Raw genomic sequence first — 24,331 nt, 5'->3', positions numbered from 1 at the left:
CCGATATGGAATCAGGAAACAATGCCTGCAGACGAGTGATGAACCACACACGTGTGGGAGTAGACCCATCACTGCGTAGCCAGAGTAGACTGTTGAATGGAAACATTTTGTTGCGAGATGCGAGGTAGGAGATGAAGGCACCATGAGGATCAGCGGATTCAGCACGCTGTATCACAATGGTACTACCTTCGAATTGGACGTCAGATTTGTGCCGCCGAAGGACGAAGGAGTGATGAGAGTCGGCAAGAATTACCAAGGTACGCAGGGTAAGTTTTGCAAACGACCGCAGGGACGAGTTATCAGGCCAAACAAGTTCACCGAGACGCAGAAGGCCGTAAAACCCGTCAAAGAGCTGTGCGATAAAAAGAAGATCATCATGAGATGGTGACCTTGGCATAGACGCCAAGGTGGTTTGGAGATCCGCGTGGGTAAGAGGCAGTTTACGTCGAATAGGAACTCCATAATGACATTTAGCTCCACGTAACGTGCGAGACATGATACGTGAACGCCGATTTTGTCTGACGTGCGGATAGAACTCCTCCAGGATACTGCAAATACCCGAGAGATAGTTGTCCACTGAACGAGGATTAATATGAGCCGACATAAAAGTGACGAAGAGGGAGAGGGTGTCAACCGTCGGATCAAGTGCGAGATGGTGCAAATCACAGAAAGTAACATATGAATTGAGTGCCGAAGAGTAGGATTGATTAGTCGACCTATCAAGAGCAAGACTGAGGTTAATGGAACGCTCATGAATGAGGCGTTCCATTGGCCAAGCAGCATGAACTGGCTGCTTCGCCTCAACTGACGTACAAATCATTTTTTTGATGCCCCCAGCGCATTCCGAGGGGGTTGAAAAGGGAAGATTCATAATCCAGGCGAGCATCTTGTAGCCTCCCTAGTACGCCATCAAGAAAGATGATCTGCAACAACATTGTTGTCGCCAGATACGTGGAAAACTCTAAAGTCCATGCTGTAGGCAAGGATAACCTCTACGACATCCATTAGAAGACGGTTATAGCCTGCTCTACCCGACAATGAGTTGAACAAGAACACCATATTAAGGCTGTCGGTGTATACCGCCAGATGACCACTCTCCGGAAGCCGTGAAACAGCGTCGTGGATAGCAGAGGCCATGCAAAGAGCCTCAAAGAAAAAGATGTCCTGGACAGGTGAAGGCTTGGGAAGATTAGATTGGAACCCGAGGTTAAAACTGGGATACCAAAATCCCATGCCTGAACCCGAGGCGTCACAGAAAACTTGAAGGATATCCGGGCCAAGAGGTTGAATATGCCAAGAGACTGATTTGAGTAAGTAAATACCGTCAGAGCAGGCAAGGTGAAACACTGCCCAGAGCAACTCGTCAACGACGGTTCGGTTTAGCCATAGCATACCCTTTGAATTAGTCTTTCCTTTCATCTTGGTGTAAACCGCTGAAAGCCCGGGCCGAAGGAGCGGGCAAACATTCAACGCCCAGTTGAGGGAGCCGGCGATGTGCTCGAAGTCCCGAAGTGATCTCTTCTGCTTATGCTTTGCGAACGCACGAAGTTCGTGTACTAAACCTTTTTTAGACTCCTCCTTGAGGGATATCTTCAATCAAATTCAGATCCACCTCAAAGCCAATGACGGGGAGTGGAGATCCGAAAATCTGCTTCCGTTCCTCATGTGGGATGCCCAGTTCATCCCAGAGAAGAAGGAGAGCAACCATATCCGTAGGAAGCATCTTGCGATACTTGACATAGTAAGACATGTCGCCAACCTTGGCGAAAGAAAAAGAATCGTCGACATAGATGAAGGCTTGAATGAGTCATACAAAGACCGCGATCCATATCACAAGTGACATGAAAGCGTGGAAGATACATTGAGATGCACGTCCACCAAACACATTGGCACGATCGACCCGCCTTTCACCTTCATAAGAAATGACTTGCTTGATTTGCCAGAGTGGGTGCATGGGCATATGCACCTCAGGCATTACTTCTCGGTGGTATTAAAGGTCATTTAGAGGGTATTATTATGTTAGATGAAACCCTATCTCGTAGACCTAGCCTCAGAGATGTTCTATTTTTAGTACCACCAAATATACCTTGCTTCCTCCTGCAGCGCCTCCTGGGATCCTCGACAAACCATCCTGGCCCTCCCAGGATACACGGCACTCCTCTGTGATGATCGCAAACATCGTCAATATGTCCTGTGATGATCACAAACCTCGTCGATATGTCCTTAAGGCTGCCATTCGTGCCTGACAGTACTCTGCTCACACACTAAGTCCTTTTCAATTTTTCCTTTTCCTTGTCCTCCACTACTAGCCATGCCCCCCGCTCGCAATGCGCGTGGCGCTCTGCCAACATCTTCAGGGCTTGGCCTTCATTTTATAAGCCCCAAGAAATCTCAAGACCTGAAGAAAACTCAGGCTTTTGTTCACATTCCTGGCGTCGATGCCAAGCATAAGCGTCTCCTTGACCAAATGGCCACCCTGATGAATCCACCCCCAGTTCTGCATACCCAAAATCTTAGTTCTGTCTCCACCCCTCCTCAATCCGAAGCCGCGATGAGTATCGACGATTCTAATTACGACGACCCGACAGATTACATCTATGACGCTAACTCAGACGACTATGTAGTCATTGCAGACCAGCCTGACCCAGGCACTTCTGACCCTACAGATTTGGAGCATGAGAACCCTGGGCGTCGCATCCTGCCAAACAAGATGTCCAACAATCTCCATAGCGCTTGGAAGGCACTTGTACCTACCCTGGTGGAAGCGTTCTTGAAGTATTCAGCCAGAACACACGGGCATCCTCTTCCAGAAGCATGCCCGGTGATATCTGCCTGTGCAAAGCGTAGTTGCGCACCGCGACGAATTTCGATAATTTGCCTTTTATTTGATCGTGAGTTGTTCATTTGTTCAAGCAGCTCCAACTGACGATTGCAGGTTTCCTTCTTGTAGATGTATTAGTCTGTGCATGCTCAACACTCGCACAAGTTCTCGTCCACCACGGCCTCTTTCCTACCGCGCCTTCTCAACCACGCATGGCCATTTCCATCGAACTACTTGCGTTTTATCGAGCCTTATTCGAGCGTTCCTGCGATGCCATTCATGCGCTTGCATCTGCTCTCAAGACTCACTATGCTCGCAGAGGGTTTCAAATGACACGTGGAGATGTAAGTCTTTTTTTTTTCATCAGTCTCTCAGACGGTTGCTCATTACAAAAGGGCCAAATCATCCAAGAACCTTTTCGACGTAGCCTTGGGCAAGCTGTTCAATGGTTTGACATCTTGCAGGTTGAAGTTGAGCGTCAAACTGAAGCAGCAGTACAAATTGCTCGAGAACGAGTGTACGAGGCTCGGAGACCTCAACTTCCAGACTGACAGTGGTATATCCACGCCCACATCATCCAATACAACACTCGTCAAAGGCAGGTGCTCCTCCATTCTCATGCAGCGTTGTCCTGCATGCTTCGCAGGCGTGCTTTTTGGAAGACCACTCAGCGAGGGCGGCGACATTCATATTGCGACGGACGGGAACTTTCATCATAGACACCGACGGTCTGCGGGGGACTGCCCACGCTTCTACGATCCTGCCTATTTCCTTCCCAAGGCTCAAGTGGATGAAGTCGGGCACCGCATACAATCACTCCGTAAATGTGCCCCAAAGAAGCACACTTCGGCAGTACCAGATGAAGCGATAGATCAATGCGAACATTCATACGAAGCTGCGGATGGGAAGAAACAAAAGGCCGCGATGGATTCATTCGACAATACTGGAGTTATGGCGCTCATCTGCCGGCATGACATTCCGTTGTTCTTTGCCAATATTGACTCGCCTGGCGAGCAACAAAAATATGCTGTAGCGCTACTTGAGCATTTATTCTCCTTGGTCCCACAGGAAGCCAATGTCATTGCCCTCTATGATGTCGGTTGCGTGCTCTCACGGTCATTGTCACACGTAAGCTTCCTTAAGATACAACTTCTCCCGCTTATGTGATACTAGTATGATATCCTTCCTTCTTCGGTGACATCGCGTCTTCGATTTGCAACCACCGCTATGCACGCATACGGCCATGAGTGGGCCTGTCAGCTTGAGTACAACCCTCGGATGTGCATTGGGCTTGGCCTGTCAGACGGCGAGGGTACTGAGAGGTTATGGTCGAGATTTGTTAAGCTGATTGGAATACAACGTTCATCCTCAGTAAGTGCCTACTCCGCTTTGACGAAGATTCTTCAAACACACACACACACAGAGGCAAAGGCGCCTTTGGTTGATAGATAGGCAAGCGGCTGCCATTGGTAAGGAGATGCAAGTAGATCTCGGAGATTGGATCAAACGTCGACTCAAACGTGGAGTTAACAACCAAGGATCTGCAGCGAAGGAAGCTCTAAGGAAATGTGGGATCACCGCCGAGGATCTGCAGGCGCAGTGGGCTGGATCAGAAGAAGTCCCAACTCTCCATTCGCGCCCGTACGTCAGTTTAGCTTTCCTCGTTCGAAGATGAAACTTACGTCACGCATTGTGAACTACAGATGCTCCTGCCCGGCTCAAAAAGGAACTCGACGTGGTGCTTGCTCTACAGGCAGATCTCGATGCTTCAGATAGGGCTTTGCAAGCCACACGTTCTGTGGTCGAAAAGGGCTCGGTCAGCGAAGAGACATTGGATGCTATAACAAGCCTTGAGCGCAGCCACGAACGTCTAATGACCAAGGTTGAAGTACTGTATTCGTCACTCAATGTTCATGACAGGTTTCCAGAGCTCCAAGATGTGGACTTAGATTTCGTTCGGACACTCCTGATGGCCCGCGACCTCAAAATCAATATTCGGAAGAGAGCTATAGGAAGCTTTTTTGAGTGGGACAAACTTGATCGCGCCGTCGGTGGTGCAAATCAGGCCCTCGGTGAAGCATTTTCTTCCAATTTCGGATCATCAAAACTGACTTGTTATCTCGCAAGGCACGAAGCTTCATCAACAAACTCGTAAGGCAATCGCAAAGCGCCAGCCAGCGTTAATGACTGCAATTCGCAAATTCAACTCATATTGTGAGCGTCTGGAGAGCCTCTACGATCCATCCTGGAGCATCCCACTTCCTACTCCTCTTCCTACCAAGCTTGCGGACCTTCGAAATGACCAAACATTGATGGAGGATGTTTGGATCACCCCGTCAGTAGGCGACGTTCCTCGTTGGATGGAAGATCCGGATGTCAGAGATGGGATACGAGCGTTGTTGAAATGGGAACGGTGTCAGGAAGAACAGCGCCGCCTTGGGCTCGAGGCTGACAATCTTTGCCGATGGTTTGGAGATGAACTTGCGGCTCTTGAGCTCGCTCTGCGCTTGCCTACAAGTAAGTCATTTCGCACGTCGATGATCAGTGCTAATTTAACAAGACCGAACATTCATGTTCACAATTCAGCAACGGCGCGATCATGTCCTTCTACTACAGACTAGATGGGTTACTCCATTGGCGTCTTCCACTCGTTTCAATGGCAGTGGCAACGCAGCACTTAAGCTCGCCACTTCTCTTGCTGGGAGCCACGGATCATCAACCACTGCTGCATACTCGCTCATACCGACCTCCCTCACACTTATAGATCCCTCCCCCGAAGAAGACATCGTCGAGGAATCTGTTCCACGCACATTTGAAGAAGGCCCTGAACAAGTGGCGCTCTCAGATGTTTTACAAGACGGTACCATTAGTGATGAGGACGACGAGGACGACGATGAAGATAAGTGCATGGGAGAACCTGAATATGTCATAACATGGCAACTCCCAGAGGTACGTTTCAATATCTCATATAGAGAGTCATACTTATCCTACCTCATAGAACCTTCAAAATGATCACTTCAGAATTCCTAGCCCCGAGGAGATCCCCATCAAACGTACGAAGGACATCTCCCGAACCCGCGTGCGACCAGCGCAAGACGGCTTCCCTCATCAAGTATTTGAGTCTAGGGATGTCTCCATGCTCGCACAGCCTACAGCCCGACTCAATGACACATGTATCAATGGTGTCGCTGCATTGCTCTACTCCGAGATATCAACTACCTGTCATGTACGTCCTTGTGCCATTCTCTCCACGCACGATCTCCCTCGGATTCGATATAACGCGTCCGATGATATACTATGGCGGAATATGTCATGGACGTCATATTGGGAGAAAGACCTGTGGCTTCTACCTATCCATCGGCCGTCTCCTGTTGGACATTGGGTATTTTGTGCAGTCTACACGTCGACAAAGGAACTGCACCTCTTTGACAGTCTCGCAGATAGACAACCATGGAAGAATGAAGTCAAGGTCAGTATTACTTTCAATCACGCTATCTCGATTTCACGATGATGATTATAGGATATCATGAAACTTATCGCCCGGTTATCGTCTATTGCCCACGATCGTCGTGGCTCAGATCTTATTGACATCAAAGGCTGGGTAGCTCGCCCGCTAGTAGTCCAGCCATTGCAGACAAATGGCTATGACTGTGGGCTGTGGGTGCTCGCAGCGATTGCAGCGGTGTTACGAGGAGCGCATCGTACGGGCATGTGCGAGGACGACATGATAGCTTTCAGACATTACATACGCACACTTGTACTTAGAATACCAGTTTCATGATATAGAATCATGCTTGTCAACCATCCTTTCAGAGCAAAAATGTCGAGGATGATATGTGATAAGTACGACAACCTGTTTGAAGCCGCAACCGATGGCTAACAGAAGAACACACTTGAACTTGTGACAGGCCGTGTCGGATACCTAGCTAGATATATATTGGTTGAATTAGCTAGTAGGGAGGCCAATACAATGTTCAACTGATTCACTCTTAGTGGGGAAACATGTACATAGCGGAATAGCAGAAAGGTTGCGTCAAAGACTCAAAGTTAGTACATCTGAGCGAGTTAGAACACTTACAACTCAATGAACTACTTAGCACTATATCATAGTTGGATGCAGTAAGCTCGTTCCGCATGATAAAACCTCGTAAATTTTTATATGGTCAGAACCGGACTGACGAGGTCTTCCCTCCTGGCCTATTTGTAGGCTTTCATTGGGACACATGAGCCCCCACAGACATGTTTTTTGTTTTGTACGAGATTTATTATCTATATCATTGGCTGACGGACCTCTCCGGAGGGTGCTTCCTCCCTCCTTCTGCGATCCTCACAGGAGGATCGGTGTCGCAAAATCTGATCGTAACAAGGCACCCAGACCCAGTACATCTCTTCTCCTTCCATGGCACCGCAAAAGTTGTTTAATTTTGTCATTTGAGTCGGTCTCCATGGCCTTGTGTGATTTCTCGGCAGATTTGATTGTAATTAAAATTGGATATGCTACAAGGACATGCATAGTATGGTACAACGACAAACTAATGTTCTACTCAATACTCTGGTGACTGACTGGCCATCTCAAGTTCATCCACGGCATCTCCAGTGGCTTCCGTCGCTGTTGAATTCTGGGTAAGGCAGGCTATACCCGGAATGAGCTCTCTGGCGTCGACTCCTCTAACAATTGGGGCCGGGGGAGGCGTCTGCGTCATCTTGAGTCGACGAGAAGGGCCGGGAGAAGCCTCCTTGAAACGACGAGAAGGGCCAGGCAGCAGTCGTCTCAAGGAGACGACTAGAAGGGCCAGGACGAGGACGCGAAGGGACGGGGCGTGTCTCCTTGAGACGACTAGCTGGGCCAGGACGAGGACGCGATGGGGCGGGGTGAGACTCCTTGAGACGACTAGTCGGTCCAGGACGATGACGCGAAGGAGTGGGAGAAGGGGTGGGAGAAGGGGCGGGGGATGATTCGTCTGGTGAGAGTCGCCTAGGGCCCTTCCGATCAATGCGACCATTGACAAACAAGCGACGTCCGAACGCGTGGGGTGAATGAGGTCCAGGAGCCTCGCCATAGATGACAGGGTCGCGAGACGCCAAGAGCCTACGGGGATAATCTTTGGCGTGGAAGCGTTTGAGGGTCAACGAGCCATCTTTCAGAGCATCTGAAAGCACACCACGCTCACGAAGGGTTAGGTCGTTGATACCTTTGCTCTTGTGGTTCGTGTTGCGAAGTTCACCAGGCATGAGTGCGTCTTCTGGGTAGTTGTAGAGTACCGAGCCATTTTTCCCTAGGAAGGTGGGCAGGGTCTTCCAAGGGAAGTTCAACCCCTGCCCACTGAGGTTTCCTGTAAAATCCACGATCAGACATTCTACTGAACGTTTGACGGCAAGACTTACCACAAAGTGCGGTTAAACCGCCCATGATGCACGGTAACCCATCCAGCAGCCTCCAACTCTCTGAATCATAGCGTTTCCGCCTCTCTACCCATTCCTCTAACACTTCCTCCGCAGATAAGTCATGCTTGGATGCGATGTGGTTGAGTTGAATTTCGAGTCTTGCGAGGTCGGCATCCATCGACAAGGACACCTTGGACGACACCTTGGATTGGTGAGACTTGGTGGGTTTCGACAAGGACACCTTCGACTTGGTGAGTGGGTAAAGATAAGTAAGAATCCCATCGATAACAGAGGATTAGATCGATAACGGAGTGTGAGATCAATAGACGCCGGCGTCGGTGTTGGGTGAATTGGTTCCCACGTGAGAACATCCGTCAGTGTTCTGGCCGAAGTCTAGGTGCCACTCGGCAGGCTCGGCAATTTCAAGCGGAGTCAGGCACTCATTGCGACCGATTCGTTCAATATTCCCGCCCGTCACTCGCCCGCCCTCCACGGAGTCCATGCCCTCCATAGGAATATTAATGCTGCAACATCCTACTTGTCTCTTCTGTCCCACTCACTTTGCATGCGGCTGTTGAAGACAACGTTGACACCACACAGCTGCTCTAGAATTCGGTGAGCATCTGGAGCGCATTTGAACTCACAGCTCTCCGTGTGCACATACTCTGCCCGTTGGAATCACGGTACGTCCTTGCGTCTTTTTGCGTCTGACTGGTGATCTGCACTTCGAACCACGCAGCTACTTAATCTCGGACAGCTGGTTAGGCTCTGGCGATGCGCTTCCCTAACGGCCAGCCTCTACAATACCATATGTGAGTTGTCATCACGGCATTCTTAACTTCTGCTTTCGAACAGTGGATCTCTTCATCAAACTATATTAATATGGAGGGCTGCCTCCGCTCATCTTCTCAACCACACCACATTTCAAGATCATCTCAGTATGTTTTTTTCTTCTCCTCGCGCTCTATGCTTACTATCCAACCTCTTGTCACAAAAGATGGACGTCAATCAGGCCGAGTTCCTGCGTTCAAAAATTCCGATGTTCCGAAGACATCAACCTTGGGACAGCCGCACCGACCTTCTTATCGATGAAATATTCGATGAGTTCGATGAAAGGTGGCCATTGTGCGACAAAGTACTGCCCGACTTTGATGTTGAAAAGGACGCACCTATCACCAACTGGCAACTATGGGAAGTTCGTCAGGCATATGACAAATTCCGTGTTGTGAGTACCTAGAATTTCACTTAGTTATTGATGTGCTGACTGTCCGGTTTGTAGGAGATCAAGTGTTTTTTATTGTGGGAAACACGCTGGTTGCTGAGGCGTGAGTTGCGGGAGAGTGGTGTAAGGCCACGGGATTACTGGACTTATTGGGGAGTAGGACGCGCATCGGACTGGGCTTACTGGGGGGTCAGACCGTGATCTGTAGAACAGTACATAAAAAAAGACTTTGCTTATGCTCAATTCTTTTCACTGCAATTGCGACGCTTGAACTGTATATACTAAACGCGTCCTACATATCACGGTGAGTTGTTCTTCAAGTTGCATATCATGGCTATCAACCCTTTCAGAACTCAATCATGAACATCTTCAGATCCTTTGGCGATGTTTCTGCCTAATGGCGATCTCTGGACCATATTAATAAGTGAACTGATCACGGCGTTCTTGACTTCTGTGTTCAAACAGCGGATCCCTTCATTAAGCCTTATGAAGATGGAGGGAGGTTGCCATCAATCTATCTCCTGCCTCCGCTCATCTTCTAAGATCATCTCGGTATGTTGATTCAAGTTTTTTTTTCTCCTCACGCTCTTGGCTTACTATCCAACCTTTTGCCAGGAAAAAAAATGTCTGCAACCTCGTTCAAATCTTGCATTTGAATCGTCTTCGTAAGGTAAAGTCTCAATGATTAGAATTATACAATCGCTAACACATCCCTAGCTATGACTCAAAAAAATTCAGCAGATTTACAAAAATCTCCTCCTCCTGAATACGTTCCCGCTGAGCCTCACATGGCTGACAGAGAACGAGGATTTCCTGAGGAGCAAGTTGGCAGGGGAAGGCGTCAGCTGACTCCCGTCATCGAAACTCCAACAAAACTCCGGACCCACATCAAGGCTACCAACCGCGATGGAGGCTTGGTCAAGGAGGCATCGGTGCGTCGGGCAAGGCTTGTCGAGCCAACCTCAGAGGACTCGGAGTCCTTGCTCGCTCTCCCCCGCCAACGTTCAGTGCCACCTCAGCCTCTTGTCGAGCCAACCTCAGAGTTCTTACTCGCTGGCCCCCGCCAACGCTCAGTCCCATTTCAGCCTGTTCCCCGACAACGTTCAGTCCCATTTCAACCCGCTGTTCCCCGACAGCCTACACCCCCTGGTCAGGCTCAGCCTGTTAATGATTTATTCTACGACACTCCTCAGATCATCCCTTCCCGCTCGCACGAGCCTCCACACGAGCCTCCACGGCCGAACTTATTCGCTACACCTGCCTTTGTGCAGGAGGAGTACAACTTCCGTGGTATCGACTTCAGTGTTTTGGATGGGAATGTTGACGGGGATCCCATAGCTGGACCGTCGACAATGCTGCCTGCAGTCCCTCACACACGGATCATCCCTCCGACGCCCACTGTTGGGGACTGGGATATGCCTCATCCTGATTTCATTCCCACGGACTTAGATTTTGGGTCCAACATGGCCATGGACGTGGACGATCAAGGCGATGTCCCTACAGTGAAAGGTCGAAGGCAGGGGGCGGCAAATGCCTTACTCCAAGAGGGCTTCATGAGGCTCGAAACTGTTATTCGCGAGGTCAGCCACAACACCTCTATTCCCACACATCAAGTCATCGCTTTATGGCACAAGAGCAACGGGCGTTCCTTCAACAACGTCAACCACTGGAATGCTTACAGCAGCTACTTCAAGGCAAATCCCCAGCAGGAGCTGAAAAGACTCGGCGACAAGGCTCCCGAGGGTCCCGGGACGCCAAGTGAATGTTTATCAATTTTGTTTGATGCCTTCTTTCTAATTTAATGAATTTTAAGGTGCAACCGTGCGTCGCAATTGTTACGAGCTTTTCAAACACGAATATCCGGACTCCTGGCAAACGATCCTCGAGTATCATGAGGAGGCCACGGTCCTCATGGGCGCGCCTCAGACAGTTGCCATGCGGGCTCAGGAGTTTCATAAGTTTGGCAAGAAGGTCTCGGCTATGGTACGCCCACTTCTTTGATTTCAAAATGTTGCGTTTCTGACATCGCACAGATGAATATCGCTGCTGCTCGTTTCGGGTTTGAGGGTGCACTGGTAACATGTGGAAAGGTTGTCAATCAGGATGGTTCTCTGGGTCTGGCCCATACGACGCCTGGAGCTGCAGGGGTAGGTGTATTTTTTGCACTATGAGGCCCAGGGGATGATCTGACGAGCCTCTTGTAGTTTTGGCTGACGCGTTGCAAAGCCGATGATGATACCATCATTGGCCATCTCAAAGCCCAAGTATAGTAAGCATGGATGTATTTCATTCGGAATCTATACTAAGCGTTGATACAAGTAATCTAACATCTCTGGGTGTTGTTGACGAGGCCTTCAAGGACGAAGCTGAGATCGTCCAACGCAACCAGTCCGAAGCGCCGATAATCGAAGAGACGACGAAAGAGTGCCTGGATATTTCAAAGAACGGAATCCCGTGGATCAAGCAAGAGTTAGGTCGACAAATCGGTATGTCTGAGTACATTTGGTTGTTTTTTTGTCCGCTGACAGTAAACAATAGAGAAACTCGGCGGCAAACTATCGTCCAAGAGGAACTTTCCATGGAAGACTCTTCCTGCGGAGCTCATCCGTCTCGGGATGATCATCAGAGGATATCCAGAGGATGTGTTGCTCCCTGGCGATTTTCATACGACCTCCAACAAAGGAATCGCGAATTTGACTCTGAAGGAGACTGGGATTTTGATCGCGGCCTTGAAGGCAGGCTCGATGCAGGTCAAAAAGGTTTCCGAGGCTACGCAAGGTATGTTTTAATCTAAGTTATTATGTACATGCTTATAGCGGATCCTTCTTTATAGCTCTACTCCTCACCTCCGAGATGCCAGTACTAGAAGGAGCACCTCCCGCAGAAGATTCCGCTCATAGAGGAGCGCGACGTCTTTTTGCAAACGGCCAATCGGACCGCCTGGGACTTCCCCGTGCAAAGCCAAGTGCGGCTGCTACCAGAATGAAAAAGGCGCCAATGAAATCACACAAATCTGCCATAACTCTCTCTGACGACAACGACTCTGATGATGACGGTTCTGTTCGACCCGTTCTTAAACCTCCCCCGTGAATTCAAGGTGGTGAGGCCCCCAAAGAGCCAGAAGAAGGACGAGAAGGACGAGAAGAAGATCGTCAAGAAGATCGTCAAGAAGGAAGTCATTTCGCTTGTGTCTAGTGAGGTCAGCGATGCTCGCTCTGGCTCTGAGAAGCCCGAAGATGACGACAAAGCCAAGAGCGACTCGGACTATGAAGACGACTCTCCCGCATCTAAGAAACGAAAGGCAAAGTCGGAGACTACTTTGCGAGCATCGAAGAAAAGGGCTTCGCCTGCTGAGCCTCCTTTGCCGAAGGCAGGAAATCCGAAGAGCATGAAGGGGAAAGGCAAAGCACGCGCTGAGAAGAGTAAACGACCTTCCACTGTCGAGTCCTCAGACGATGAGGAGGCTCCAAATGTAATCGCGCGAGGTGAGTTTTTGTGTTTGTTGTGAGCTACAATGGTACTTACCCATGCTACACAGCGATAGAACAACCTGCTAAACGCCTGCGCGATGGCCCCAAAGTTCAAGGTAATTGTTGTGCATTAATCAATGTCATACCTATGAATTGACGATGTGATTAGAGGTCCCAAAGGCCAGCGCGGAACCGAATGACGCTGAGGGCACTACCAGAGGCTCTGAAGAGGCACCCGCGAGCACTGAGCCTGTTGCTGCGGCAGGTCATGTCGATAGTGAACGGAATGACGCTGATGGCACTGCCAGAGGCTCTGCAGAGGCTCCCGCGAGGACCGAGCCTGCTGCTACTGCTGGTCATGCCGATAGTGTGCCCGCGCGCTCATTGCCACCCTTGTCCCCCTCGCAAATTCGTCAGCAAATACCTTCCCTCCCAGAGAATTACATTCAGACCGAGCCAGCTACTCGTGTGGTGGCAAGCAACACTTTGCGCACAGACCCCGTCCACACAGATCCTACAACTCGCGCAGCAAGCCAGGACAACACCATGCATACAGACCCCATTCATTCAGACCGTCCTCCATCTCTGCAGCCTGACCTCACGCCAACGTTGGCATCTAATCACGGGCGCAGTGAACCTGCTATGGAAATCCCGCATGATCAAGAGGTCAGACCAATGTATGACCCACGTCCAAGAGGTCCATTACCGCCGCGTTATGGTCCAGGCTTCACTCGGTACCCCCAGTCCGACTATTACCATGATCCTCGTGCTATGCACCGCGCTCCACAACTTCCTCATGGCCCTCAGCCTCGTCCTCATCAGCATCAGCCCACTCATGGCCCGCCTCGTCAACCCTCTCATGGCCCTCAACCTCAGTATCACAACGGCGGGTATCATGATGCCCCATACCACGACTCTCGAGATGGATATGATGGATATGTCGACAGTTATTGGCACCCTCCAAGCAGTGCATATTTCGGTCCGGGAGGGAGATATCAGCATGGATATGGGCGCACGAGTATCCCAACGAGTATCCTGAGGACCTGGAGGATGGAGGACGAGCTCCTTAGACTCACAGAACTCGATTTATCTCAGCCGCAATTGACTGCGTCCCTCCCCCTTGCATATATTGAGTATCATCATCTAACTACACCGCGAGCCTTTTCGTCTGACCTTTCTGCCTGTTGATGTCGTTACGAGTCCGTTTGTATCTACTATATATTGATCAATGCATGTGTCTGAATGTCTGAATCACGCTCGAACAAGGAGGATGAACTGGAAAAATAAAATCAATTCGCCAGAAGTATCATGGGAGCCTCTAGAGGAGTATAAAAACATCCACCGTCACCTCGCTGACATCGAAAACAACATATGGAGATGGTGATCATCAGATGGTGATACCATCTGGAGAGGTTGTTTGTAGAGGGTCGAGACCATCTGGAGAGGTTATTTGAAGAGGCTCGAGAGCAAACATCGAGGAGACGTCAAACCCAACCTCCCCAAACATCCCCAAATATCAAGTAGCGATGCTCGCGAGGGAGAGGTGCAAGATGACCAGGAAATTAAGGGGAGGACCTCGTCAGAGATGATGTCTTACAGACTACTTGTATTCAACATAAGAATAGGGTCTGACAGTACGTGGGAACATCTTGAAAGTGCTGCCAAGGGTGGGCATATGGCGATAAGCCTCAGAGACATCTGCTTTCCAGATGTGTAAGTCGCCAGTAGGATCACGTTGACGGTAATCACGAATGGCATCTCCAAGGTCCTGGACATTGTCCAGTGTAACCCCGGCAATGTCTTCCTTCGCAATCATAGAATTAAGAGAAAAATCGCTGGCACTATGGTTGGTGACCAGACGAAATTTACCTCCTTCCTTCGGGACCCGTGTGGATCGGCATGCTGTACATACCCGGCAGAAGGTTAGGACCAAAGTTAGAAGAATACCTTCCAACCTTTTCCTCTTTTAAAATCTGGTCGCGGATGAAGTTGCGTTCAAGTTCGGATGAAGGAGAGGGGGATGGAATTTCCCAGGTTGTAGGATAGATCCCAACCTGAGTGTCAGCCCAAGGCCAGAAACCTTCCCATAACCCTTGGCAAACTGAACGGACGAACGGAGGATTAGGATGATTGGCATGTAAGAGAAGGGTCTCGAAACGATCAACATTTATAGGAGTCGAAACACGGAAGAGATGAGGATATTTGGTGATTGTAGAGATAGCGGCGGCATTTTTGAATTCAGCAAGAGGTGGACACGGAAGGGGTTCAGCAGTTTCAGTCCATTGGGCAGTTCCACTAAGAGACTTAGCTTCGTCCCCCCAAATCATTCGTCTTCTAAAGCGCTGTCCTCGAGCGATAGTCTCATTTAGTTGTCTTTGCCACGGGGCAGTCCCCACGCTTATGTCCTCCTCTACACTTGCTGCAAACATGGAACCGCATGCAGTCCAAGGTAGACTTGTCACATGCTCCTCGATTCCAGTTATGACAGGGTTCTCCTCGTCTGAAAGACTCTGGACGAGATGATCTCTTTCCGATTCCTGAACCCTTTCCCGAAGTCCTTTCTCCGGACGAACCAGAGAGTTGTTGTAGTTCGGTGTATGCGACCATTCCAAGGGATGAGAGGTGAGTGACCTCGAGTCGAATGGAACTTAGAGACGGCATCGAATCTGAGATACTTCTGCCCCTCAACTTTGAGTCTGCAGGCTTTATCAAAGTCGATAATTCTGGAGTGGAGGATGTAATGGACGTCAACAAAGAACCCGGAGAGATAATGTTTGTATCCTCGTAGTTCAGATTCTTTCCAGGGCATGATGAAGGTGAGCACCTCAATCCATAATTCGGTAGCAATACTCCAGTCCCCATATGTTTTAACTTTGTGGGAGGTAGTCGATTGAGACATAGTGATTTCGAAACCCTTTCCCAAGAGTTTGGGTTTGTTTAGGATCAATGGAGGTGGAATAATGTCCGGACAAGACCTTTTCAAGGTCGGGAGCTCGTCCTTCGAGTAGGAGGGTCCATTGGGACAAGGGAAAACTGGGACATCCTGGGGTACCGGTGACTTGTCCTCGATAGTACTTAGAATCCTCTGACCACTCTTCATAACAGTCGAGGGTGAGCTGTTCGGCCTGTTTACTGGAGATATGACGATACTCCTCTGGTTGGAGCCAGGGGTAGAATTGAACGCGTTCGGAGGTAAGCTTCTGTCTCTTTCCTCGCAAAACGTACTCATGTTCATCACCGGACTCATTATCTTCTTCCTCTTCGGTCTGGACTCGTTTTCGTAGTCTTGTTCGGAGATCTTTCTCTTTAACAAGAGCGGAGGGTACTAGCTGATTGACTTGGGGATTTCGAGCTTCCTCTGGTAGGCTCGTTCTCAACATTAACTCTGGATCGTTCCGCTGAAGAAAGGTCTTCAGAGGCAGCGAGGTCGAGGAGCTCGAGGAAGTGTTTGAAGCCCGGTTTAAAGTCAAGTTGCGTGAGCGTATCCGATTCCCCAATAGCGGCTTGGAGGATGGTTTGGATTTCCAACAACGCGTCTCCTTTCTATATAAGCCCTTTCCCAAAGTCTTCGACGAACTTAAGGCATTGGTTAACGGAGTTTTGGTCAAACTCTGGGTGTTCCCCTGAAGAGGGGTTAGATGAAAGGGTAGGAGCGGATCCGTTGGCATTGTCAGACATTGCCAAATTTTGCCGGTTTTGACGGTTATAACCGGCAAAACTAAAGCCAAGTAGTTTTGCCCCCCACACTAGGCCGCCGCCGCCGCTAAAGCGTTGATCAGAGTTGCTGACTTTCAGTGATGGAATTGCACGTTACCATGGTGCCCTAGGGTTCTTCTGCTTTGCAATAGAATACTGAGGACAGTGCGATTCAAATTTGAGGTCTGCTAGCAATTTGCTGGCATTGCAAATGTCACATCTGTTGGAAGGTGAAAATCAGGTGGTTCACCGTGTAGGATCTGCACAGAATACATAAAAGCAAGCTGTCTCCCTACTTGCCCCTCTTCAAATTTATTTCCGAGATCCCATATCACATCTCACAAATAATGCGTCTCACCTTCCGAGTCGTCCTCGCCGTTGTTGCCGCTTTGACAGGGTCTATGGCTGTTAGTGCTGACAATGAATGCCAAGGAGCTGAAGACTTTTGCGACTCAAATGTGGATAATTGCTGCTCTGGCTATAAATGCTTGCTAGAAATAATTGACCAATATGTGAGTATGAGTAGTTTCATCTAGGATTTCTTGACTCACCAGCGTGGTAGTCTCACACCGCATGGATATGTCAGGACCCGAACGAATGAGTTACAGTAAGTCGTGTTTCTGCTTCCTCATCGGTGCAGTATGATTGATGACACCATTGTGACACGTAAGTAGTTCGTTGCGCAATGCGGAATGCTTACTTCTTAACAAATTTTACTGCTGTTTTGAGTAACGAAGACCTTAGAGCAGAGGAAAGGAGTGGAATCCAGAATATAGATGACGAGTCTTGCAATAAAATACTGAGGATAGTGCGATTCAAATTTGAGGTCTGCTAGCAATCTGCTGGCATCGCAAATGACTCATCTGTTGGAAGGTGGTTTTCAGGTGGATAGGGTCTGCACAGAATACAGAAAAGCAAGCTATCTTCTTGAGATTTATTTCCGAGTCTCATACTGTCATATATCACATCTCACAAATAATGTGTCTCACCTTCCGAGTCGTCCTCGCCGCTGTTGCTGCTTTGACAGTGAATACCATCCTGGCAGCCTTTGTAAGTCAAAGGCACGTTGCTGCAATGGCTATAAATGCGTGCCAACAACACCGGCAGTCACAGTAAGCGAAACAACCATTGAACCATCCTGGCAGTGAATTGATGAGTCCTCGATATTGTAGCCGTGGGAAGTCACTGCTCAGTGCTGTAGCAAGTGGTGCAGTACTGCAACAGCACTGCAGTATATATTAGACTTAACTATTTCCCTGTAACTAGTAACGTGAATATTGCGGCGACACTGATAACTCATCGATCATCAGGTGCTCAAATCCAGGGTCGTGAAAATCTGAAACCCATCCACTCAAGTTCTTTGCTGTAACAATATTAATCTTCTCAATTGTAGGGCATTCTCTCAGTTGACACATTTGAAACACTCGGAAAAATTCGTGCAAACCTCGGGCTTCGACAACATGAGTCACCACAGCGCCGTAAAAACCACGGAGGCGGGGAAGTCCACCCGCCGACGGCCGACATGCTCCATGCTCACATGCACACTCGTGAAGAGGTTGGCATTGCTGTCGAGACTGTACAGGATCTTGAAGCACTCTTCACGTGGGCACCTCCGTTCTCGACTGAGCCTCGAGATGCAGGTGACCTTCTTGCTGACAACATTACTGCTGAATTTTCAGCCCTCGAAGAGTCGAAAAGGCGAGGGTGACGGATGGGACGAGGCAACATTGATATCATCGTCAGGAATGTCGTGGTACACATAATACACATAGCCTAGCTGGGGGCTCAGAGTTTTGCCAGTTTTGCCAGTCATAGTAACCGGCAGAAACAAATCTGCCCCCTGCACTAGTTGGAAGGTGGATTTTAGGTGATTAGGGTCCGCACAGAATACATAAAAGCAAGTTGTCTTCCTACTATCCCACTTCAGATTTATCTCCGAAATCCCATATCACATCTCACAAATAATGCGCCTCACCTTCCGAGTCGTCCTCGCCGTTGTTGCCGCTTTGACAGTGTCTATGACTGTCAGTGCTAACAGTGAATGCAACGCAGCTGGTGACTTCTGCAACACAAGTGCGGATTGCTGCCCTAACCATAAATGCGCGAAAGAACAAATTGTCGGTGTGAGTATCAGTAGTTTCATCCAGGATTTATTAACTCACCAGCGTGGCAGTCTGACTACGCATGGATTTGCGAGCCTATTCCTATTGTGTGACATGGGTGGGCCCGGGTGGCACCCGTACCCAATTCGTGGGTAGATGGAACTTGGAAGGCCTACCCGCACCCATACTATCGATGACCCAGTAATGCAAATCGGCAAAATTTGATGCGTGGCCTCAACTCCCAAACAATTAAATACCGAAAAAAATGAACCGTGTCAGTAGTCTGTAGAAGAGTTTGCGTGTGTAATCTGAAGAGCCTTGGCAGAGTTTGGCATCCTGCAGAAAATAAACAAAGCGTGTCATCGTGTCACACGCTGAAAATTTGAGGGAAAGAGACATACTGTTGCGTTTGCACATATCTTGGTGGTGTAACATTGTAAAACAAATCAGGATTTTTGTGAGTAGGTCTAGAAGCTTCTAGTTACAATTTGTACTGATTCTCAAGGTTCCATGTGTTGCTGCTGAGCCATGAAACACCTGTGTAAATCAATTTGCATTACTGGTCCATCGATAGCACCTACAGGTCAGTATCACGAGTGGGGGGTCACCCGCAGGTGACAAATTGTACATCATGGGAAATTGTAGACGTGACTTGCAGCCGCGGGGGACATAGGTAGTACCGTAGCCTAGTACACAATATCCACGACCGAGCGACGCACTTTCGATGCTGCTAAAATGACAATGATCTAAACCATTAAGACTATACATTGGAATACCAACGATGTCATTGTCGCTCTCGTCCCAAATATCGAGAGATTTTTCCACTTTGGTTCGTCGCTTCTTTTTGGGAGACTGTAGAATAGGAATCAGAGACGCTGTTCGTTTACGATGGAGTGGATGTGTAGCTGGTGAGCTGGGTGCCGAAGATGTACCCAATGGTGAAATAAAACACTTCTTCACCCTTGAGACGAATCTGATCAAGGACGAGGTATGGAAAGATAGGTGCGAAGATAGATTTTGTACATCCAAATCGGACTGCACATCGAGTTTTGAACATCGAGACCTCAGAAGTAATATATACTTTTGATAGGCTCCGACAACGACAAATATTAATCTGAAACATAGTTTATAAGGTGAGCATCATAGTACAGTACAGTGCTGGGTGAGATGTGTACTTGTTTATACCTCCGCAAGCTTTGATTTTGATGTCGGGTGGGAGTTCGGTCAACGAGTAGTGAGTTTGGCTCGGCCGACTATTTGGGGTACTAACTACCCGCGGATGCCTGCGGATACCCGCCCTCCGACCCGTACCCGTGCGGATGGAACCATCCAGGGGACCCACCATCTGGTAGTACCATTCGTCCCAACCCGGGTAACGCCCACCCGTGTCACACCCTATGCAAGTCACACCCTTGAGATCGGATGAGCTACAGTACTCTATAATGCGTATAAAATGGTTGACGACTTTCGGCGATGAAATTGCATCTTACCGTCGTGTCCTATGGTTCTTCTGCCTTGTCATAAAATACCGGGGAGAGTGCAAGCCAAATTTGAGGTCTGCTGGCAATCTGCTGGCATTGCAAATGACATCTGTTGGAAGGTGGTTTTGAGGTAGTTATCGTCTGCACAGAATACATAAAAGCAAGCTGTCTTCCTACTGTCCCCTTTCAGATTTATTTCCGAGATCCCACATTGCATCTCATAAATAATGCGTCTCACTTTCCGAGTCGTCCTCGCCGTTGTTGCCGCTTTGACAGTCTCTATGGCTGTCAGTGCTCAGGACGGTGGATGCCTAACAGATGGAAACTATTGCAACTCAGATGCAGATTGCTGTCTTTTCTCTGTATGCGCGTTAGAACAAATCGATGTATATGTGAGTATGAGTGAATTCATCCAGGATTTATTGACTCACCGGCGTGGTAGTCTGACTTCGGATGGCTATGTGAGTCAGAGCCCTGAGATCGGATAAGCTACAGTGAGCCGTGTTTCTGCTTCCTCGTTGGTGCAGTGTGGTTGATGACACCATTGTGACCGTACGTAAGTAGTTCGTTGTGCAATGCGGAGCGCTTACTTCTTAACAAATTTTACTGCCGCTTGAGTTTGAGCAATGAAGACCTTGGAGCAGAGGAAAGGAGTGGGATTCAGAAAGTAAATAATACGATAGAATATCAGGAACAGACTAAGTCAACTGTGAGATCTGAGGCCAGGTCCGTTGGTAATCTGCAAATGTCATATGTTGTAATTTCTGCACAGAACAGTGTTTAGGACATAAAAACGACCCGTTTTCTCACCCCTTCCAGATTTATTTTCGAGATCACACGTTTCACAAATAATGGGTCTCACCTTCTGAGTCGTTTTCGCCGTCAAGTTGTTGCTTCGACAGTGTCTATGGTTGTCGGTACTGATAGTGAATGCCATCCTGGCAATCTTTGCAAGTCAAAGGCAGATTGCTGCGCTTGCCAATGGAGGACACAAAGTTTGATGAAGTGAGTATGAGTGGTTTCATCCAGGATTTATTACTCACCGGCATGGTAGCCTTACTTCACATATGCCAGTGTGTGTGATTGAATGAGCTTAGCAGGTAGTAGTATAGTCACGGGAGCTAGTGAACTGCTTTCTCAATCGGTGCAGTGCATCACACGTAAGCAGTTCGTTGCTTGCTTCTGAACAAATTTTGCTGTTCAAGCCATGATGAAGATTTTAGAATGGCTATGAGAAATATCTCAATATGTTATTTGGCCATCTACTAGTACGCTCACACGGAGTAGTGTTTTCTGCACCGTTTTTGTGGCTGGCTACGTTGTAGGGTATTGAGCGTACTACTATGTAAGTCTATTTATGTAACTGGGGAAATTTATGTCTTCCGGGGCGTGATTAATATTGATATCAGCGTGCTAATCAAGCGCCTGCTCTTCCCAGGCGATCCCAGATGCAATCCACCGAACTATCTTATAATAGTCGTCTAATGCCCGTCTTATGTGCTAGCCAGAGCAGTTCTAATTTTTCCACCTTTCCAACGTTGTTCTTCACGACTGTTAACGATCTAGCGATCTCTGTAGCCCATAGGCCACCACTGTATATACTTGCCCTCAAATGTTCCCAGCCAGCTGCTTCCAGCGGCTGCGGCCGTCCACCAGTCTGTGGACAAACTTGGCTCGTCCCAAATCCATCAAACAACATGCACTGACCTTTTCCCGTCGACAGAGCTCGAGCGCGCCCTTTAAGAGTTCACGTTCCTGGTCCCCAATTATAATTGGCTCTATCGCTAGCGGGCTTATCGGATATTCCCTCAGCGCGTTTGGGAAGCCTTCTCTGACATCAGAGGCTCTGGAGGAGACGGAACCAAAGTATGGCACTCCGAAGGACTTTGAACAGGCCATCAAGGAACTTCGGGCCTTGTTTGATTCAGACGATGCCGTCTCAACTCATCCGGAGGACCTTCGTATTCACGGATATTCGGAGAATGATTACCACCCAAGTGAGGACTTCCATTCAATCAAGTTTCGCATTCCCCCACTCATGTTAGTCTTCCAGGTGCACTGCATACTGTCATCGTATACCCAAAGAGCACAGAAGATGTAGTCAAAATTGTCAAGACTGCCGTCAAGTACCGTATGCCCCTCACCCCTTTTTCTGGTGGTACCTGCTTAGAGGGAAGCTATCGTGGTGTAAGTCTATTGCCTTCCAAAGCCATTCATACTGACGATGGTGGCCCTCTAGAGCCCTGTCGGTGGCATTTGTGTTGATATGTCCAGCATGAATAAAATTATCGAAATTCATGGTCAGTGTGTCATGCACCTTTCTTCGAATATTACTGAATCATGTTATATTCTTCCAAAATAGAGGCGGACTCCGACCTTGTTTGTCAGCCCGGTGTCGGATGGATGGAAATTAATGAGACTTTGCAGAAGAGGGGTAAGACCGCAATGCAAATTTCGTCACGTTACTCACATCCTTGGAAGGCATACCATTATTCTTTCCCGTACGTTCGGACATTGGCCCTGTATCGTTACCTGACCATTTTTACTTAGTTGGATCCCGGCCCGGGCGCAACTATCGGTGGCATGATGAGCACTGGTTGCTCAGGCAGTACGTATCAGTAGTCATAGATCGGTGGTACGATTATTGACGTGTTGACCTTCGCAGCGAATGCCGTCCGGTATGGTACTGCGAAAGGCGAATGGTTCTTGAATGCGGTATGCATTGATTCCCTTGACAATATTTGAATTGGTTGATTGGGTATCCCCATAGACGGTTGTTCTTCCTTCTGGAGAAGTCATCAAGACTCGCCAACGTGCTCGGAAATCTGCAGCTGGGTTTGATACCACGAAGTTGTTCATCGGTGCTGAGGGCACTCTTGGTATCATCACGGAAGGTGATATCACGTATTTTGCTCTTGACGATCGCTGTTGACACTTCTTTTAGTCACTATCCGCTTAGCTCCTGTCCTGCCAACAACAGTCGCCGTCGTACACTTCCCTGATGTGAAACACGCAACGGAGGCCGTCATCGACGTGATGAACCGCGGCGTTGGTATCCGTAGGTTATCTCTTCCCCATCAAGCAACACGCTCACCCCCAGGATCCAGAATGCGTTGAACTTTGCGACTCCGAATTCATGCGTTCTATAAATTTGTTTGGTGCATCTCAGCGCAAATACCCTGAACAGGACTCTCTGTTCTTCAAATTCCAAGGTCCAACGTCTGCTTCGATCGCGGAGACCGCTAAGATCGTAAAGGAAATTGTGCAGAAGCACGGCGGCACTGGTTTTGAATTAGCACGTTCTGAGCAGGAAGCGCGTGACCTGTGGGCAGACAGGAAAAATGCTCTTTTTTCCGGTTTGGCCCTCCTGGAAGGGAGTCGGGGGTGGAGCACTGATGTTTGGTAAGTCCAAGCTGCTACAGGTCCGGGCGTGTCTTATGCTTTCCGACTGCAGCGTGCCAATTTCGAAACTACCACAGCTTGTGTATGAAACCAAGAAAGACTTGCAACGATTAGGCCTTGTAACAATAGTTATAGGACATGTCGGTGACGGTTAGTACCCACACTTTTCGCATTTGTATCGTCTCCTTCACTGACAACATACCCAGGCAATTTCCACACCCTGCTTCTTTTCCGTAATGACAAGGAGCTCGAAAGTGTTCGCGAAGCCGTGCATAGGATGGTGGAGCGTGCGATAAAGCTTGAAGGCACTTGTACGTCTTCACGGTTATATGCACGAGAGTGATGGTCTTACGTCTACAGGCACTGGTGAACACGGTGTTGGGATTGGGAAGCGAGAATATCTGTACGAAGAACTCGGCGAGGGAACGGTGGAGTTAATGCGATCCGTGAAGAAGACCTTGGACCCACTGGGTTTATTCAACCCCGGAAAGGTGAGCCAAATCGGTCGCATTGCAGGAGTTTGGTGCTAATGCCGAACGAATAGTTGTATCCAGACAGGATAGATAAAAAGTCAAAACATTGATGATCTTTACGACCTATTATATTATGTGTTTTATGATACAGGGTCATCGCTGACACTGTTGTATTTTCTTGACTGTATCCATTCCATTGTGAATATAGTGCGACCATGTTTTCATGTCTTGACGTTAGCTCATGCAACACCCGACAATACAGCTCATCTCAAACTTGTT

General features: G+C 48.7%; 4 protein-coding genes across 4 annotated transcripts; 3 read left to right on the top strand and 1 right to left on the bottom strand.

Annotated features, from left to right (window-relative positions):
* Window positions 1-7,717: 7,717 nt before the first annotated feature.
* On the bottom strand, window positions 7,718-8,101 carry DFJ58DRAFT_637557 (uncharacterized protein; the record flags this gene model as incomplete). Its single annotated transcript, XM_041381303.1, has 1 exon — window positions 7,718-8,101. A coding segment is annotated over one exon (384 nt), but the record flags the coding sequence as incomplete, so codon positions are not given.
* Window positions 8,102-10,897: 2,796 nt separating this feature from the next.
* Window positions 10,898-11,429, top strand: DFJ58DRAFT_651748 (uncharacterized protein; the record flags this gene model as incomplete). The annotated part of the gene is made up of 2 exons (XM_041381639.1): window positions 10,898-11,171; window positions 11,242-11,429. The coding sequence occupies 2 exons, from the start codon at window positions 10,898-10,900 to the stop codon at window positions 11,427-11,429; spliced, it is 462 nt and encodes a 153-aa protein (XP_041249770.1).
* A 6,143-nt stretch (window positions 11,430-17,572) lies between these two features.
* Window positions 17,573-18,302, top strand: DFJ58DRAFT_722178 (uncharacterized protein; the record flags this gene model as incomplete). Its single annotated transcript, XM_041384866.1, has 2 exons — window positions 17,573-17,644; window positions 17,988-18,302. 2 exons carry the CDS (start codon window positions 17,573-17,575, stop codon window positions 18,300-18,302), a joined length of 387 nt encoding a protein of 128 aa, XP_041249769.1.
* Window positions 18,303-21,661: 3,359 nt separating this feature from the next.
* Window positions 21,662-24,310, top strand: DFJ58DRAFT_741698 (FAD-linked oxidase-like protein; the record flags this gene model as incomplete). Its single annotated transcript, XM_041387154.1, has 15 exons — window positions 21,662-21,832; window positions 21,901-22,174; window positions 22,231-22,364; window positions 22,417-22,477; window positions 22,540-22,611; window positions 22,659-22,678; window positions 22,728-22,785; window positions 22,843-22,892; window positions 22,948-23,071; window positions 23,122-23,235; window positions 23,285-23,579; window positions 23,632-23,729; window positions 23,786-23,890; window positions 23,940-24,070; window positions 24,124-24,310. 15 exons carry the CDS (start codon window positions 21,662-21,664, stop codon window positions 24,160-24,162), a joined length of 1,746 nt encoding a protein of 581 aa, XP_041249768.1. The 3' UTR covers window positions 24,163-24,310.
* Between the last annotated feature and the right edge of the window lie 21 nt (window positions 24,311-24,331).

Source organism: Suillus subalutaceus, assembly GCF_016647625.1.
Source record: "Suillus subalutaceus strain FC151 chromosome Unknown DFJ58scaffold_6, whole genome shotgun sequence".
NCBI lineage: Eukaryota > Fungi > Basidiomycota > Agaricomycetes > Boletales > Suillaceae > Suillus > Suillus subalutaceus.
This window is presented reverse-complemented; position numbering and strand designations above follow the sequence as displayed.